At 36.7% G+C, this 20799-nt stretch overlaps 1 protein-coding gene across 1 annotated transcript in view; it reads right to left on the reverse strand.

The window, feature by feature from the left end:
* Positions 1–1274, reverse strand: part of LOC123871807 (retroviral integration site protein Fli-1 homolog) — a 38060-nt gene extending 36786 nt beyond the window's left edge. The window contains exon 1 of the mRNA XM_045915767.1: positions 140–1274. Coding sequence (XP_045771723.1) covers positions 140–1041 — 902 coding nt within the window. The 5' untranslated portion in view covers positions 1042–1274. The remainder of the gene's footprint in view (positions 1–139) is intronic.
* Positions 1275–20799: the final 19525 nt, after the last annotated feature.

Consider the following 20799-nt stretch of genomic DNA (forward strand, 5'->3'; position numbering starts at 1 on the left):
CTTAGACGTGATAAATTATCTGTATATCTGAGAACACAAGATGCAACTGACAAATGATCTAATCACGACTTCGCAACAACGAACTCTACAAGTAAATCTGAATGCAAAAAGAGTTAAATGAATAACAAGTTGAACTCACCTAAACTTTCCTTGTGAAATATCCTCCCATTTGATTATTGACGGACAAAATCTTTCATCCAACAAAAGATCTCTCAGGAACTGTGGGACGGAAACGCTTCGTGGACGTTTGTCTTTCTTGACGGATCCTTTGGGACGGCCCGGGGGCCTTTTGAACGGTTTCTTCTTATCATCCTCATCTCCAGATTTGCTTGCATCACTACCGTAGGAGCAAGCCGGTGAGGCAGTGTCAATACGGAATGCGTCTTCATGATCGTCGCTAGAGTCTGCGGCGTTCATTAAACTGATATCATTGGTCTTGTAATCCGAAGCGTAGTACCCTCTGTTTCTATCAGTGCAATAGGTCAAATCCGTTAATATCGTCTGTTCATGGCTCTGCGCATAGGGAGCACTCTCCGCGTATCTCAACACTGATTGCGATCGCATGTCCTCATTGAGACGGCACTGGAGTCTGTCGTAGATCGTGTTGGCTATCCTCGTCGAGATCTGTGGATCGACGTGAGGGTGTCCCATTAATTCTACGATCTCCATGTGTCTCTTGTTCCTCAGCTCGTGCCCCGGGAGTCTGAAATTGTGGAACGGCACATCCAGTTCGCTGAACCCGTGTGAAACGGCACAGTCGTAGATCCACGCGACGGAGTCGTCGCAGCTCCACTCGTCCACCACTTTGCTCTTCCACCCGTCGGTGTCGTGGCGGTACTCGCGAAAGTTTATCAAGTTGTAGTAAACGTTGTTGGTGTCCGCCTCGGGGTCCGAGCACATGTTGTAGGAGTCGTACAGGTTGCCGTAGGTGAAGCTCGCGTTGCCCTTCTTCAGGACGCTGAAGGCGTCGAGGGGCGCCGACGCCGTTTGCGCGGTGGACACGTAGTAGTCACACATGTTTTGGCGCGCGTAGTCGATCATGGCAGCGTGCGGAACGGCCGACGGTTCGCGACAGAATGGGCGGCGAGCGCTGGATTCGCGTTATTCATACTACGATATCCAAAGTTGTTTGTTTACATCGCGCCCCGCGCCGCGACTGCGTAGCGTGCACGCCACTAGTTATGTTGTAGTAGAGCGCTTTTCTTTGTACTACGCTGTTTATCTTCATATGTCTATCTGCACGGCAGCATGTTGATACGTGTAGAGTCATCAGCAGCTCTATTTCTACTGATCGATAGTAAAACGGCCGTTTGCTTCATTAATTATTGTTATGTGACAGTATAATATAACGTTCTACTGGATTATCTACGTTGATAAACTCAGAAGTGCAAAATTGGCTGAGACAATTCGAATGTTATAACTTGTAATATTATGAGGATAAAAAATTCATATTAAAAAATAAAATCTCAAGTAACCCGTTGATCCTGTACTCAACATAAGCCGAAGCGCTCCGGCTTTACCAGGGTAGATTTCTGAAAAGTAGGCTTTCATCTAGTTACGTTATAGTAGACCAAACCTACGCTATGCAAAATCATGTCAAAATCGCAGGTTTCTAGACGCAGTGCTGTACGCTCTACTTAGATGTAAGTCAGTCAAATATCCATACCATTATAGTGAAAAGTAAAATGTGTCAGTTTGTATGTAGGGGGTGACCTCCGGAATTAATGTTCCGATTATGAAAATTCTTTCACTGATAGTGATAAATAGAGGTTATCCCGGAGTGCTCTATGCTATAAAATATTATAAATTATGTCACAAAAATTATACTAACGCAACTTCTTGCTTTTGGTTAAAAATGAAGAAACACGACTTTTTAGGGATTCTACCCTAAAAGGGCTTAAATAGGGGAAAAAAGGTTTGTATGAAAGTCCGTCATTTTTAAGTTATATCTATGAAATGATATTTTAGCTTTCAGGCAGAAATAAAGAAGTAGTAGGTACTTATTTCAAAAATTTTGGAAATTCTACCGCCAAACCGATTTCCAAAAATTTCACCTTAGCGAAGCCAGGTGGTGGATAGTTAGTTACTTTATAAAATAAATTGCATACATTTGCTTTGGCCCAGTAAAAAAAATTGGTTAGCTACATGATACTCATACATGTGGCGCGATTTTGAATGCGTCATAGATGCGTTCGAGTGTGTATTGTATTTGGTAATAATTGTGGTTAACTATTGTTACCTTTTACGGGAAACACTGCTGAATCAGAAGACTTGTAATTTCTATACTTTCTAACTAGCCGTGACTTTTTTCGCGTAGGGTCTGATAGGTATGTTTGTTGGGTCAACCCACCTCACCTTACATTTTGATAATATATTAACATTATTGAAAAGGGAGAACGGATAAGGGCTTAATATTATATAGTTTACAATGGAGGATAACTTATTGGGTAATTTTCGTCAAATCACTAATGTTGCGTCTATGAATAGCGGACGATTTATCGTTCTTTCTAGGCCACATTATCACTTCCCATCAGGTGTGATCGTAGTCAAAGTGCGACTATAGTGAAAAAAAAAACCTCTTTGTCATGTTAAATGATTTTTCAAACACGCTGTATAAGGCAGCCATCTTACCTCCGCAAACTGTTATTATGGTAAACAAGTCCTTGCCAGTGTCCTCATTACTGCAAATAAGTCATTGGAATTTGTCCCGTTAGATCGACAAAGTGATTGAACTTTTCAGCCGCTTGTATTCGTATTATACAATAGGTATAACACTTTACAGCTTATCACATTGACGTCAATATATTTTTCCGTTTTCCCACTGGCCAATGGAAAAAGGATAATAAATTAACACCATTAAAACAGCTATTGACCATCTATTGACTTAAGGAAAATCAGCGAGGACAATACACCAACAGCCTACAGTTATTAAAGAGAGAGCCAGCGCTTGCCAGACCCTCGTTATTTTATAAAAGCTGAAAGTTCCTCCGCGTATCGTCCCCAACAAAGGGAGGCACGATCAACGACTATGATGTTTGGATCATGGTGGCTTTGGCAGAAAACAGGTAATTATAAACAGGTATCTGGCAGGGGGTTGCCACGATACTAATAATGTCTAGCAATACATGACGTGATTTATTTTTATTTTATTTTTATTTTGGAGACACAGTATTAAAACAATTTAATACTATTAATTCTATTCCGTATACTATTCTGAAGAAAATAAATAAAAAAATTACACTTTGTACGTAGACGTAAGATTTTTACACCTTTATTACAGACCTGTAATTATCTTCGAAAGCCGCGATCATTCAAACTTCATAGTCACTGATCGTTCCTCCCTGTATTGGGGACAATATTGAGAGAAAATTACAGCTTTTATAAAATAAAGAAGTCTAGCACGCGCTGGCTATTAGTCCATATTGAATTAATTTTACTTTATTTTTGGGTTGACAACCTGTATTGGAAGGAAATTCATGAATTATTTGATATAGTTAATAGGGCCCTTTTAAATTTCATCATTATCAACGAGTCTTCCCTCAGCATGAGAAGGATTTGGCCATAGTCCACCATGCTCGCCAAGTGCGGATTGGCTGACTTGACACACCTTTGAGAACATTATGGACAACTTTCAAACATTACTGAAAGCACAGAAGCGCTCTAGAGCCTTAACCTTAGCCTCTTAACTAACTAACCTGTTCCAACTTCACTTGGATGAACATTTTGAAAACCTTTATATAGTGAGTGATTATGTTTTATATAAGTATGTATAACTAGCGACCCGCCCCGGTGCACTCTCTATTTCCTCACTCTCACAGTCCAATAGGTCGACAGTGCGACACGGCCGGAGAGACATCAGATGTAGGACCGATTGATTTACATGCTCTCCTAGGCACGTGGTGTAACAATCAAGTAACTCCTGGTTAGTACTGAAAATTTCTTGGTAAGTACCTATTTTTTGGCCGACCCGTGTATCGAACCCAGAACTTCGTCATCCGCAGTCGAATGTGCTAACCACTAAACCAACCGGGTAGTTACGAACATTATAAAAGAGCGAGTAAAATAGCGAAGTAGTGCCATTTCGCAGAGTCATCACAACAAAATAATAAATGAGTCAAATGATGGAAAAACAATGTACTAGTATCACATTATACAGCATCCTAAAGCTGAATTCATAATAAATAATAACTATGCTGCTAAAAATTACTTAAAACTAATAAAAGTAAGTAATATATTCGCACACGTGTAAGCATTGATTTTTAGAAAAGCGTGTAAGACCCTTTACACAATGTATCCAATCTGAATCGATTTAAAGTATCCGCAGTAGGTACTATAATATGTATGGTGGTTGCGCACTAAATCCAAATTTCGGTGTCAAAAGCCAAGAATATCTCTGATTGGGAGCATTGTTCACGAGCCGAATCCATACTTCGATACTCCATACTAATATTATAATTGCGAAAGTGTGTCTGTCTGTCTGCTACCTTTTCACGGCCCAACAGTTTAACCGATTCTGACGAAATTTGGTACAGGATTAGCTTATATCCCGGGGACGGGCATAGGCTAATTTTTATCCCGGAAAATCAAACAGTTCCCACGGGATCTTTAAAAAGCTACATACACGCGGACGAAATCGCGGGCATCCTCTAGTTAACCATAATGCTTACTAATTGTATGAAAGCTTGCGCACTGTGAGCGAACCGAAACCGAACCGTGGTGGTGGCTCAGTAATAAGCAAGCAACATCCGTCGAAACGGACGCAGTGTATAATCGACCTATTAGGTACCATCGAAATCAAATCGACAACGTCCGAACTTGATTACAATTTTATACTCGTAGATCTGAATTTTTTCGGATCGAATGCAGTGCGCAAAGAGTCTAACCCGTAGATGCCTTATTCAGATTTTTATTAACATCACTTGATTGTTTGTTGTGTTTTTGCCGAAATATGCTTTTTCGGCTACTTCCATTGTCTTATTAGGGTGCGTTTCCATTGATGCTGAGCGGAGAAGAGGAGTGAAAATTGAGGAGTGATAGTGAGCTCTCATAACTTTGTCAATTGTCGCATTGGTTATGCTTGGACTTTGGTGACATTGCACTAATGGCAGACTATGAAGTTGAGCTAAATACCAACTGCTTACGCAATTACTCGTAGGTAAACTATTCTGAGTCAGTTTTTTCTACACAGACTTACTGACTCCGTTTTATTCGTCACAGTCATTATGCCTTCGCATCACTGGAATGATGCAATACAAAGATCAAGTAGATCATACTTATAGGGTCAAAAGGGAACAATTGGAGATTGAGATTTTTCATAATTGTATCTGAGTAGACTTTTGGTTAAATCAGTAATTAACACTACATATTTAACGATTTAATCGATAAATAAATACTTAGATAGTTAAGTAATTACTGTTTGATTATAATATACCTAACATAAAAACCCCATTTTGAAAAACCTAAAAGGTAATTAGGCTGGAATATAAAGATTAAGCTACTGCACCTACTGGACCCCTTTGCAATCGTATGTAATGTACCTATGATCGAAACATGCCGAAGATTTAACAATACGTATCAGTATACCTACATATCTACAGGATTTTTTTTTTAACCAGTTTCTCTAAAATGTAATCTCTAGGTTTACGGGAACTAGGTAGGTACCCTATAGATTTTCTTGTCAGACACGACAGACGGACAGACAGATAGTCAAGAAAGTAATCGCTTACGGGTTCCGTTTTTCCTGTTGAGGTACGGACCTCTAAAAAAGGTAACCAAATAATGAATTCTGGCTTTAATCAAAAAAATAATCATAAGTAGGATGTATACATACAAAAAATATTCGGCTGGCGTGTAGGAACAAGTTTTTAATACGATTTTCGTCTACACGTGTATGCTTGTGACGTAAGCTAACATCATTAAATATTAATAATTATTCACGAGATCGAACCAACGCGCCGATCCGATAAACGTTGGCTACGTCATTCATCTTATACATATTCATCTCCGCCGAATGAAGTTAGTACAGCGCTCTCTCTGTTTCGTAATCCCATACAAATGACAGAGACAAAAATCTCAGAGGGCGCTAACCATTTTGTGGCACCAACCAATCAATAACTTGCTAAATGCTTTCGAATTTAATTTCAAATGTTTTTTAAAAATGGAATTGAATTTCGAATGGTTTTTGAAAACACGTTTGTGATAAAAAACTGTTTGTGGTAGATAACTAAAAAAATTAATAAGTATACTTATTAAAAACCGAATAGTAAACCAATACAAAGTAAACAAGTGTAAATTAAAAAATTTCAACACCCCCGACAAATCATTTTCAAACAAATAATTATGTATATCTAGGCAACGTCCATCTTGACAGCTTGACATTTGTCAATTGACATAATATTATGAACCTAACGGTTATGTAACCTTCTTTTCTACAAGAAAACTAGAAAAGAGCTGATAACTCTTAAACGGCTGAACCAATTTTTTTGGATTATAGCTAAGAACACTCTCGATCAAGCCACCTTTCAAACAAAAAAAAAACTAAATTAAAATCGGTTCATTCGTTTAGGCGCTACGATGCCACAGACAGATAAACAGATACACAGATACACAGATACACAGATACACAGACACACAGATACACAGATACACACGTCAAACTTATAACACCCCTCTTTTTGGGTCGGGGGTTAAAAATAGGTTTTGTTGTTTCACGTGTGTGCATGTATGAAGTCAAGTGAGCTTTCACGCTTATTTCTAATTTCTTTTATTACGCTCCGGACTTCATACACACCCCTACCAGTGTTAATGTTATTCTGGTATGTAGACCTGCTATTCTGCATCAAACTCGCACCTATGATCTACGTGGCCTAGAACCCAAAGTTCCATACTTATTCGGACAACCAAAACAAACTGCGCCGAAACGTGTTTTGATACTTTACACGTGCTTAATGTTGTGTTATTTAGTTTTTGTGCCTATTTTTTACATGTCTCCAGTTATCAAGTTTGACCTTCCGAGGTTCAGCTACTATGTTAACTATACAATAGGTATACTGGGAACTCGGATGTAATGTACTAAGTTGTAGCTTAATAAGAAAAGACGTCGGTGCTGAGATTAGCAAACACTGAACAAGTGTAAATTAAAAATGTACAACACCCCCGACAAGTGAAGGTTACAGTAACTAGAAAAGAGCTGATAACTTTCAAACTGCTGAACCCATTTTCTTGGATTATAGCTAAGAACACTCTCGATCAAGCCACCTTTCAAACTAAATTAAAATCGGTTCATTCGTTTAGGAGCTACGATGTCACAGACAGATACACAGATACACACGTCAAACTTATAACACCCCTCTTTTTGGGTCGGGGGGTTAAAAAAAACCGGTTAAGTGGAGTCGGATTTGCGTGTTCAAATTCGTAGCATAGTAGAAAGATTTATACTTTTTGTTTAATTTACAATATGATGGCCATTTTGAAATTTGTAAGTTGTTGAATAATATTCTGTGACAACTTTCTACTTGTAACGAGTTCATGAGATACGGCCCGCTGACAGATAGACAGCCGAACGGACAGACGGACGGACAGATAGCGGAGGCTTAGTAATAAGGTCCCGTTTGCACCCTTCGGGCACGGACCTAACAATCTGTGAGATGTCGTGACTTGTGAGACACCTGACAGGATCGAAATCTTTTACATTCCACTACCCATACTATAATACAAAAGCGTGTCTGTTCATTGGTTTGTTGGTTGTCTTTCAATCACGCTGCAACGGAGGAACGCGCCGCAACGGATCGACGTGATTGTTTGCATGATTGGTAAGTATAGCTAAAGACCTAAAGAAAATGACATAGGCTACTTTTCATCCCGCAAAATAAAGTTCCCACGAGGTCTTTCCACGGACATTTAGCTAGTACGTTTATAGTAAAAGTGATGACGATGAATGTAAAATAAAGAAGCTTAAGTATAAGTAATTAAAAGCCTAATAGTAAAACTTGGTAAAATATGAGTAGGTAAGTAGTAAACAAGAAATCATAATTTCTGTGGACACCTCACAAGTCAATAAAGTAATCTAAGACCTAGGTAATGAACCAGGAAAATTCTTAGCGTAACTCATACAAATATACTATGTTATGTACTTGTAATTTATCCAATAATAATTTTAGCGTATGCCGAGCTTGAATTTAAAAAAAAAACGGAGTATGTAATGTTTTACGTGGACGAGCGTGATCACTCCGAGCAATTTTTTTACATTATTATACTTTGTTATTATCATTGGTTGCTTCTTTCCCTTACTATACTATACTATTATAAGAAGTAATGTAAAAATACATTAGGCTCAATCAAAGAATCGATTTCCATATTAATATTATACTTAAGTGGGAAAGTCTGGCAATCTATCCGTCTGCGTGTTACTTTTTCAGGGTAAGACAATGCTCCGAAGTTTGGTATAGAAATGGTTGGAATCCCGGAGACAGACATAGGGCCTTTGGTGACTCATTCGTATTGATTTCGTATTCATTTCCGTAAAAAACTGGCCACCATACGAAACGTGCGTACGCACGATTCGTATTTTGATGGATCCGTCAAAATACGAATCGTAAAAATAAAATGTTTGCACACGCGTGCATACGGATTTGTATGACTGTCATTTTGAATCGTATTTTCACAAATCACGAAAATGTTTTAATACGAATGAGCGCACAAACGCTTTTAGGCTACAAACGCCTTTAGAGTACTCTTAATTCTGAAAAATCAAAGAGTTACTACGGGATTTAAAAAAAAAACATAAAAATATAAATAACATAACATAAAAAATGCTCTGTGCAAATACATCGGTTTGAAAAATATTGCTGACTAATGCTGTACTAGTAATCTCCACATCAAAAAGCTCACACTCACTATTTCTATAACAATTCTTAATTCTATGGTTATTTAAACTGAACGTGATGATATTTCATTATGTTGTTTCTGTTTTTTTCCTACACCAAATTTTGACCAATGATAATGTCCTAGTAGTCTGGCGGAAGTTAAGCCAAAAACTTATCTCTTGACTATTTTCGAGATTATCTCGTAGACCCTTGTAGCAAGCGTAGACCATAGCTACGTAGCCCTTTCTCCTATGAAAGAATAAGGCTTGGTTGATCTTACGACTAACGGTGAGCTTCAGAGTTCAGAGTTCTGCGTTCAGCGTTCACTGAAATCTATTATAATGATTTTGCTCCTAATCATACCCATGTTGTTTGTTTGTTGGTTTGTCCTTCAATCACAACGCAACGGAGCAACGGATCGACGTGATTTTTTGCATGGAAATATTCAAAGACCTGATAAGTGACATAAGCTACGTTTTATTGTGAAAAATAAAAGAGTTCCCACGGAATTTATAATAAATTATATGGTTTAGATAAATAAGAATTAATAAATTAAAGTTTATTATTTATTTTATTTGTTTGTCAAGATAATAATTTGCTCCACACAAAATTACTAAGTACACTTAGCATCATCACTTTAGACTACATTCAGAAGCAAGTCAAATTATTTAAAAAAAACTAAAAACTCCATAAAATCAGTATAATCTCAACCACAAACTAATATCATTCTTATATCAATAAAAATACGAGTTATTTTCGCTGAAACAAGTGCCCTTGTCAACACTCAGCCCTACAAAGTATTATCGCTTGTTACACCGCCCTTATCAGAAGTTCATTGCCCTGTTGTGTAGGCATGCACTGCAATTTGTACCTGCATTAGAAACTATTCACTTTTCACACAGGAAATTCTTACAGCTACCTATATTTAGGTATTTTATTCGTAAAATGGAATACCTATTTGTATATGTACATATCTACTAGCTAATGCCCGCGACTTCATTCGCGTGGATGTAGGTTTTTTAATCATCCCATGGCAACTATTTTATTTTCCGGGATAAAAAGTTAAACAAAATATGTACACGTGAACGAAGTCATAGACATCATCTATTTGGTAAAGAAAACCCTTAATTTTTTTTTATCCCTGAAATTCAAAGAGTTCTCATGAGATTTCAAGAAACATAAGTCTACTCGGATTAAGTTGCGCGCGTCATCTGGTTAGTAATAAATAAATAAATAATAATCTTTTATAACTATGTATTAAAATGTAACATTACATGGTAAATTAAATAAGGCCTGAAAATTAATCATGGCCAAAATTATATCAGTTTCACTTATAATATGTGGCGTTATTAATTTAATTACTAAACATTTTCCTTCCTTATGTAATCAATTTTATAAAATATGTATAACGCGTCATTTATAAATGTATTAATTATGTTATTATGTTAATATAATATTATAAAGTAAGTAATCATTTGAACTATTGCAAATGGAAACATAATAAAATTAATACAATGATCAAAGTTTTTAAGAAGTTTCCTGAAACCTAAACTTTAGGACACCATCATGAACCCATTACCGACCCACTAATGAGCACGAGCCTCTCCTCAGAATTAGAAGGATTCAGGCCATAGTTTACTATTCTAATCAAGTGGGATTGTTTTTTGGGAACAGTGTGGAGAACTCTTAGCTTAGGCGCTCAAGTTTCGTCAGTGATATATTTTTTTAACGCATATAAGTAAATCCAAAAAGTTAGAGATCCGTGCCCGGGATCGAAGCCCAGGAAGAAAAAAATTGTATTTTGAGTGTCCGTCTATTTTGTCTGTAGTCTGTAGACATCCTAGCGGACGTACACCGGTAAGAAAGGATTTTCAAAAATTCAACCCCTATGAGGGTAAAATAAGGTTTTTAAAAAAAAAAAAGAATATTAGCCATTTTAATCATGACTAACATTCCCCTTTCCCCTCTAACTAAGCGTAAAGCTTGTGCTAGGAGTGGGTACGACAATAGTGCAAAGGGTGGGGATTGAACCGCTGACCTTTCGGATTTTAGTCCGCTCCTATAACAGTTGTGCTATTGAGGCTTATGAAGTTATAAGCTAGTAGCAGATATATCCTAGAAACAGAATTGGACACGCAAACATTTGGGCATTCACATGACTCGTGAGCTGGTTGACCTTTTTAGGAGTCATATAAAGTGGGCGGGGCCAGTGACGTCAATGCGACTCGAATTCATTTGTGAAACGAGTATATACCACATAATGCGCTTTTTTGCTTCACTACCATTGATATACAACACCTAAGTAAATTCTAGATATTATGCAGCGTCAACTGAAAAATGTGGAATCAGAGTTCCCACTCGCACGCATGCGACATGAATGACTCTCTCTATTTTGACGACGACAAAGTAAATTCTTTTGTTCCAAAGCTCTTTCAAAGTTTATTTGAAAAAAAAATATGTCCTATTCTATTCTCTCTCAATTCTCTCTCTGTTTCAAATAATTCAACGTTGTCAAGCCTTATGAAATTCGAAAGTTTAGCCTTAACGTGGTACTTTTTTTAGAGTTCCGTACCTCAAAAGGAAAAGAGGAATCCTTATAAAATCACTGGTCTATCTGTCTGTCTGTCAAGAAAAGGGAATTAATTCAAGGGAAGGGGAAGGGAAGGGAGGGAAGGGGAAATATTTTATTCATAGGTTTTTAAAGAAAACTAAGTTGAAGTGTAGGATATAAGACTGTGTATCCCACAGACCTCTAAAATAGAGAGACTTCCCAAAACGGTGAGGTAAAGGTCCTCCTCCTCCATTTGAAGTAAAATTCCTCCTTCTGCATTTGTTCATTTCATAATAGTCATTCTTTTTGGAATGAAAAGCAGGAAAGCTTTCCGAACCAGAGGTAGATGCTCTTGACGATTCAAAAGTACTTGTAAAAGTCTTATTGGATAAAAATATTTTGAATTTTGAATGCACAAATAAATCGGAAATAGGTTCAATTCCTAAGTAAAAGTGTTATCTAGTTTTGTATATCTAAGAAACCGTTTCTGTGCGATTTTTATTTAATTTATTTTTTAATTCCAATGCATATGAGTTTAGTAAATGAAAAACTTCTTATGTACGTGTGTGTGAGGTTGTATGTTAATTTACATTTATTAAATATCCACTTTACCATAAACATGTTTGAATGTGTATCTGTTATGTAATTGCGTATCTAATAAGCAGTAAATCTTTGTATTTTAGCTAACATATAACATTTAAAAGATTGGATAGAATTTGCATAGGTAGATAGTCTAAGTAGATAATCGGAATAGAGTTATAATTATTATTAATTAATACATTTTCAGGGCCTGTTAGGTTTTGAAAATATTTTAAATAATTTTTAAAGAACTTTATCCCTTTTAAGTATGGTGGTCCCGCTTAAGTATGGTGGTTTCACTTAAGAAAACCGCAGAGGTCCAATCCCACACTAGTATTTGGTTTGATTTCCATAATTATTTCCTTGTAAAATATTGCATAGTAGTGTGATTACACGCCCCGCCCCCTGGGGTTATGCCGGTGAGTTTCAAACCTGATTACATCTAATGACCATACAATAATTGCTATTACACATACATAATAGTACAGTACCTACTGGTATTCCTTGAAGATAAACATAGTTTTAAATAAAACTTGTTATTACTGTACTTTATCCACATAATGAAGTCAATATAGGGCTCTCTCTGTTACGTAATCCCATGCAAATGACAGAGACAAAAGACTTAGTGGGCGTTAAACATTTTAAGTGGTCAACAAATCACAAAACATTGGAAATTCAATTCGAAAATGTTTCCAAAATCATTCAAAAATGTATATTTTGAAGAATAAATGACTATGACTATGACTAATAATAAATAATTAATAACCACCAGTTATCACGTGCACTAGTGGAGGTAAAAGCACACCTTTCCGCTCAACTATACGTAGGTATCGTGGGCACCACGTGTTTGGCGCGCGATGCGCCACGTGGGCTATAATAACGAACCTGCAATCGCCACCGCCCGCCACCGCCCGCGGCTGGCACCATCACCACATTACAGACTATAGAAAAAATTTAAATATTTATTTATTTAGAAACCTTTAACTGCACTCTCATATTACAGAAAACAATAAAAGATACAAAAGAAAGGGTGCAAGGGCGGCCTTATTGCTAAATGGCTAATAGATATATATTTGTAGGAAACTTAGAAGGGATACGGTTTTACGCGGCATCGTACCGCGTGTACCGTCTATGTCTTTCATTTAGTCTGAGCTCGTCACATCACGGAGGAAATCCTGAGCGACACAATATTGGTTGAATGAGGAAACCATGGTTTTCCTCCATCGAGTTCTACATTCTATTATTGCCTATTTAGGTAACATAATTATATATTAACAACATAACAAAATAGTATATTTAAAAAATATACATAATTCTATTTCTGCCTTACTGGTCTATGCGCTAGCATCGGCTGCGGATCATTTATTTTGATTTTTACACGGTGTTTTTATGGTATATAATTATTATGTATGTGAGTTTGTTTATTCCACCATTACTTTCAAAATGCCTGAACAGAATTGGATGTACGAGTAGGTAAGGAGTATCGTTAGAATCCTTAGATCATTCCGAGTAGCACTGGCTTTAAATTTTTAGAAAAAATCAATGTGGCGGATGTAGTAAGTAATGTAGTTTTAATAAAGTAGTTGTATTAAAGTAAGTAATACGTTTTTTGACAGCGCAGTCACGTTTTTTATTTTTTAGGGTTCCGTAGGTACCTCAAAACTTTGTTGTCTATCTGTCTGTGACACTATCGTGTCTGCCAAGAAAACTTATAGGGTATTTCCCGTTGATCTAGAATCATGAAATTTGGCAGGTAGGTAGGTCTTATAGCACATGTGAAGAAAAAGATCCGAACACCGTGTATTTGTGGTTATATCGTACCAAAAAAACTAAAACATGTTCACGAAAAATTTAATTTATTAAATCACATAATAGATGGTCTAAATACTAACTGCCGGTGATGTCGAAGCCTCCACGTTTTGTTAGAAGTTGCCTAACTATCGTGAAGTGCTAAAATCGTAATTTTAACAGTTTTACAGTCAGTCAGTTGACACATAGAACAAAATATGGCCAGTCCTCTCTCATTTAAGCACTAGAAGTACTAATGATTGATGGATTTGACTAATATAGAACCTATAGTCTAATGCACGCCATATGATATAGTGATGATGCCTCGGAAAATACAGTCCCACTGCACACCTATTTAGGTATTTATAAAACTAACAATAGACCTTAACCCGCACATACAAGATTGTTTTTAAAAATATATTATGTTTTATACATAAGACTTTTTAACTACCAGTCATTGGTAATACATAATCCAATCAAAGACTGTCAGGGAATAGTAGAAAGCTGACGTATTTACCGATTACATTATTATTGGTCTTCGGTCCACCCCGTTCTCTTAGGTTGGGTGTGAAATGTAAATCATATGCCTACCTACCTAACTAATTCAAGATATAGGTACCTACCTGTTTTTAACCCCCTACCCAAAAAGAGAGGTGTTATAAGTTTGACGTGATGTATCTGTGTATCTGTCTGTGGCATCGTAGCTCCTAAACTAATGAACCGATTTTAATTTAGTTTTTTTTTGTTTGAAAAGTGGCTTGATCGAGAGTGTTCTTAGCTATAATCCAAGAAAATTGGTTCTGCCGTTTGAAAGTTATTAGCTCTTTTCTAGTTACTGTAACCTTCAAGTTTGTCGGGGGTGGGGTGTTATAAATTTTTAATTTATACTTGTATAAAATACTAGCTGATATCCGCGATGAATTTAGATTTTTTAAAAATCCAATGGAAACTTTTTGATATTCAGGGATTTATTTTAATTTTTTTTTAAATTCACATACAAGTTCGCCCTTGACTGCAGATTCACCTGGTGGTAAATGATAGTGCAGTCTAAGATGGAAGCGGGCTTACCTGGATGGGGTATGGCAGTTTTCATTAAACCCATACCCCTTTGGCTTCTACACAGCATCGTACCGGAACACTAAATCGCTTGGCGGCACGGCTTTACCGGTAGGGTGGTAACTACCCAAGGTTGAAGCCTCCCACCAGACCAGACCAGAAATTTAAAAATTATAAAATTCCAAACCCTGCCGGGAAGTGAACCCGGGACCTCCCAGTAATAATACCACAGCGCTTACCACTGCACCACGGAGGCCGTCAGAATAAAAGAAATCTATGTCACTGTCCATTGGCAAACAAACATACTTTTGCAATTATGATATCCTTATACAGGGTTCCTACACAGACTGGACGTCTATTGGATGACAACGGCGGAGCCTATTGTGGGCGTTTAGTACCTAGTAGATACCTTACTTATTAATTATATCTACATAAACTAACCTATACTTACATAGGTAGGGTATATCTGTGCTTGAGATTAAAGTCACATTTTTCCCCTATTTCCACGCTCACGTGTCAATGTAATTTACATTGGATATGTACAAGTTAAGTACTCAGACAACCCTCTTTAGTCTATACTCTATACAGTAATGTTGGCACAAATCCACGTGGACGATGCATTTGCGGGTTAAGCATCAAATGGAATATTTATAGGCATATGGTTAAAATGCTAACAAGTGTAAATTAAAAATTTATAACACGCCCGACAAGTGAAGGTTACAGTAACTAGAAAAGAGATGATAACTTTCAAACGGCTGAACCGATTTTCTTGAATTATAGCTAAGAACACTCTGGATCAAGCCAACATTCAATAAAAAAAAAAACTAAATTAAAATCGGTTCATTAGTTTAGGAGCTACGATGCCACATACAGATACACAGATACACACGTCAAACTTGTAAAACAACCCTCTTTTTGGGTCGGGGGTTAAAAATGCACGATTATACTGATACAAAGTGGCTTTGAAATTGTTTACACCCATTTTTACATGTTTTCTGGCAAAATAAAGAAGTAATCATTAATTATGACTATCATTAATTGATTTAAATAGTAATAAAAATCTGCCATGGCCCATGACATAATATTAGGTCCATGAGTCGATTAATCTTCGGTTTTGCCAAATGACATCAAATATTAATACAATAGACCAATTAGTATTACCTAGTTATCAAAATAACAATTCACGCCTATTGTGGCATGAAAATAATGTCACAGTTATAGAAATTGTATCATCGCCTCAGTTCCCTGCTTATTAACCGACTGCGGTAAAGCCAAAAGGAAGGGTTATGATTTTAGCAGTCTATGTATGTATGTATTTATGTGGGTATGTATGTTTGTATCCAGGATTCTGTGTGTTCCACCGTAGCGCCTGAACTACTGGTGGAACTATGGTGATGGTGGGACGTCTTCTAGCGGTAAATGCACCAACTTGTGTTTTTGATGGGTTATATGAAATGTCATTATCAAAGTGAACTACTGAAGTTACCAAAGTTGTCCGTTTATCTTTTTATCATTCTTTTTGTTAATTTCATAACCAAAATTAGTCCGTTTGTCTTGTCGTTTTTTCGAGTTCGCATCCCTCCGCTCCAAACGTTTTTTATTAAGTTTCGCACCAAAAAAGATAGAATAACGAATAATTCCATTAAAGTTTTTACGAACGCCCTTCAAGCTAACCACCGGTTCTTGGCTCTTGCAAGTCTTCAAGTCGGTGCTTATACCTATATAAGTTTTTATAGTAATTTGATGTACAGCCGCATCGCTGGGTCGGGCCGACGGGAACCCGACGGACTGGTTTGGTTCATCGTTCACTCGCCTGTTGAATATTCATGCAAATATTACATACATAGGTATAAGTAGGTACACAATATAAGTTATAGCTGGTGCCTGCATTATTCGTACGTCTGTTACTACCTAAATAGGCGTTAACTGAGTACCTACTATACTTACATGTACTTAAATGTATTATAGTTTTGATTACGGCACACTTTTTTATAGTAGTTTATTCAAGTAGGTAGTAGTAATCGGAATAGTATTAGAAATCGCTTCATGTATTGCCAGACAGTGTCGTGGCAAACCACGGCCAGAGGTCCATAACAGGGCTCTCTCCGTCACTCGTTTCATACAATCGTAGTTCCAATTTCATTTGAATACTAAGCAACCAAAGTCCATGAAATTTTGCAGACATATTCTAGAAACTAATATCTGTCTGTGGTGTTTTAGATTTTTCTAAAAATATCTAGTTTTAAAATTACAGGGGCTCAAAGATTTGTATGAAATTTTTTAAGACCGCGTAACTTTGAGACCGAATATTTTAACAGAAATCTGGAAAACCACAGACATAGATATTAGTTTCTAGAATATGTCTGCAAAATTTCATGGACTTTGGTTGCTTAATATTCAAATGAAATTGGAACTACGATTGTATGAAACGAGTGACGGAGAGAGCCCTTCAAGAGTGGCGCTAATTGTTCCTCCCTGTGTTAGGGACAATGTACGGATAAACCTTCAACTTTTATAAAATAACGAAGATCTCCATACGCTATTGAGGTTTAAAAATGTAAGTATTACACTTGTCATTATTTTGTTTGTATGTATTATTTATTACATACCTGTCTATGCCAGTTAGATCACTGTTCATCACGAGTTATTGTTTTTTTATGCTCTCGCGCAGTGAACACGTCGGAGACATTAGGATCGTATCACACTGGTCAAGGTCCGTGGGTTCTCAAGGCCGAGGTCACACTAACTTCCGAGCGGGTCACTCCAATTTGCGTTTTTCTGTTACACTCCTAGAAAACACGTGTACCCGACAACGACCTTGAAGAACCTGAATTAGCTGTTCGACCCCCATAATTAGTTTGGGTGATCACTAGATTATCTCGTTTTTACGAAGCCCAAAGGAGGGTTATGTGTTTGACCTGTATGTATGTCTGGTCCTATGTCCGCTCGTAACTACTCAACTGATTTTGATAGATGTCCGATTTGATAGGTACCGGTGGTAGTATTTCAAACGTAGACGCTAAATCTATAATAGGCAGGTATGTTACCTACTACTTATTTCAAGATTTCAAACAATATAAATAAGTAAGTACGTGTAAATGGGAAACAAAAACTTACATTAATAAACTCATAAAACTCACAAAATAAAGAAATCATTTCATTTCATTTATTTATAATTCCCATGGGAACTCTTTGATTTTCCGGGATAAAAAGTAGCCTATGTGCTAATCCAGGGTATAATCTATCTCCATTCTAAATTTCAGCCTAATCCGTCCAGTAGTTTTTGCGTGAAGGAGTAACAAACACACACACCCACACACACACACAGACACACACACACACACACACACACACACACAGACACACACACACACACACACACACACATACAAACTTTCTCCTTTATAATATTAGTGTGATGTTCATAGGTAGTAGCATAATCCATAGGTACCTACCTATATTTGTTTAAAAGTTTGACGCAAACCAGACTTATCATTCCTTTGTTCCCACTCTAATGCAATTGATAAATAAATAATTATTCCTTTTCCAGGAATTTTGCTACCAATACAATAGTGGCTAGTAGATTAACCATTGCATTGTGGTTTTATGACTTTTTATTTTATTGCCACAACGGAAAAGTGACAAAAATTGCCATGCTCCCAAGAGTGCAGTCTCTAGAGAGGTCCTCATTAGAAAATTCTTGGTAGAGAAAGAAAAGTTTCGGGTAATGCATCGAGTCAAAGGCTAAAACAGTTTATATTAATATTAAAAACTAGCTTCTACGCGCGATTTCGTCCGCGGACAACACAAACAAACCCCTATTTTACTCCTTTAGACGTAGAATTTTCAAAAATTCTTTTTAGCGGATGTTTACGTCATACCTAATATCCAACTGCATGCCAAACAGCCTGATCCGTCCTAGTTGAGTTGTGCGTTGATAGTCAGTCAGTCAGTCATCTTTTGCTTTTATATAATTAGTTTTTGGAATATCATAATCTCAAGTGTACACATAACAATGACCTGCAGGTTTTGGCAAAAAAGAAGAAGGCACGCCACTGGGCCGACTGGTTTGCTCGTAAATCCGCGATACCCGCCTCGCTTAAGGTCAGGGTCTGACAGCGAGGATTCGGGGCTTTAGAATATGAACTACATGATTTATTTTGATATACGTTTTAATAAAATGGGTTTTATATGGTAAATTTTTATGGCTGTCATAAATAATTAAAAAATAAACGGTGATGGCCTTTTTTTAAAAAAAAAATATAGACTAGCGCTTGGCTGCAATCAGACCTGCTAGCAAGTGATAATGCAGCCTAAGATGGAGCGTGCTTGCATAGAAGATTCACTTTTGACTTGATGGTAAAGTTTAAAACTAAAACCCGACTACGATCGTTCTAATAAACGCTGAAATATTTTAATATTGTTGTTTCATTTACCTATATTCATGAACCCAGAATTTTCTCCTTTTTCATTTGACATCCCACTCGATACAATAGCAAAAAAAAAATCGGAGACGTATGCCTATGTCTTCCGGACCTTTACAACGAATCAATTGACACATAATTTATCAAAATCGGCCCAATAGTTTAGGCGCTACGGAAAATTAGAGGTGCGTGCCCGGGATCGAACCCTTGACTTCCCTAATAGGAGGCGGACGTCTTAACCACTAGACTATCACGGTTCTTGTGTAGGTAGTAATGATATAACACATTGCATAAATTAAAACTTAGTTTTTAAATTATCTAATCTGTTCTAATAGTATTTCCCAAATTCAAGTTCTGACTCCATTTTCCTTGACAATGACTTAACATTCACTCGTGTAACACCACTCCCTGTTCACACCAATACCTGTCAGGTGTAATACCTATGAATGTGATCCCACAACAAAATCCTATGTTAATCATTCGGGAAACCCTCTATGCAAACACAACCTGGGTATTCATGGTGAGATTAATCTTAAGATTTTATTAATATTATGTCGTATAATAGTATCTAACTGTAATTTTTTTTTTTTTTTTTATTCACTATAGGCAAGCGCTTGACCACAATCACACCTGATGGAAAGTGATGATGTGGTCTAAGATGTGACGCGTTTACCTAGAAGGTGCCTATTCACTCTTGTTTTAAAGATACCCGGATTGTAATTGGTAGGAAACACAGATCGGGGAAGAATTATAATTAGAAGAAGAATTATAATTAAAAGAATTATAATGTTTGTGTGCACCTAATTTGATTTCAAAGTCAAAGTAAAAATCATTTATTCAAAGTAGGTACAATTGTACTCCTTTTGATGGTCGAAATTGTTAAATTTCTACGATATAGTGGTGATAATTAATAACGTAACTTAAAACTAAAGCTACGAGGGTTCCAAACGCGCCCAAGTCTGAGAAGAGCCCACAACAAACTCAGCCGGGTATTTGGTTAAATTAATGACCCCGTTTACTTGTCACAATTATAGATATGAAATAGCTCACTAGGAGTGTGAGTGGAAGAAGACACGAAGAGTTCCATACCACCGTACAAGAATTAATACTTTTACTTTTTGAGATGTATCCACAAACTCACGATTTTTGAATTTTTCCGTGCTAACTCCCAAATTTTATAACTCTGTAAACGAGAACTATCCTATCTTTATTTTCAAAAAAAAACGGCCTAAACTTGTTAAAGTTAAGCCCAAAGTTCAAGATTTCAGTCACTAAATAGTAAATACAAACTTGAACTCATTTCCTAGGAAATGGCCTAAAATTGAGTTCCGAGATTTGAGCGTGATGTGATTTTGATCAAAATGGTATATAACAATATAGTTTCAGAAGCTTTCATTCAATGTTATGCTCCTCTATAAATTTTAATTTTTGCAATAATTACACCATTTTGTTTGCCAACTCAATATATTTACCAAAACAGATTGAGGGCAAAGGGTAAATCTGTAAGGAAAACACGAAGAGACAATTTTCGTAAAAA

This window comes from Maniola jurtina, chromosome 14, assembly GCF_905333055.1.
Source record: "Maniola jurtina chromosome 14, ilManJurt1.1, whole genome shotgun sequence".
NCBI lineage: Eukaryota > Metazoa > Arthropoda > Insecta > Lepidoptera > Nymphalidae > Maniola > Maniola jurtina.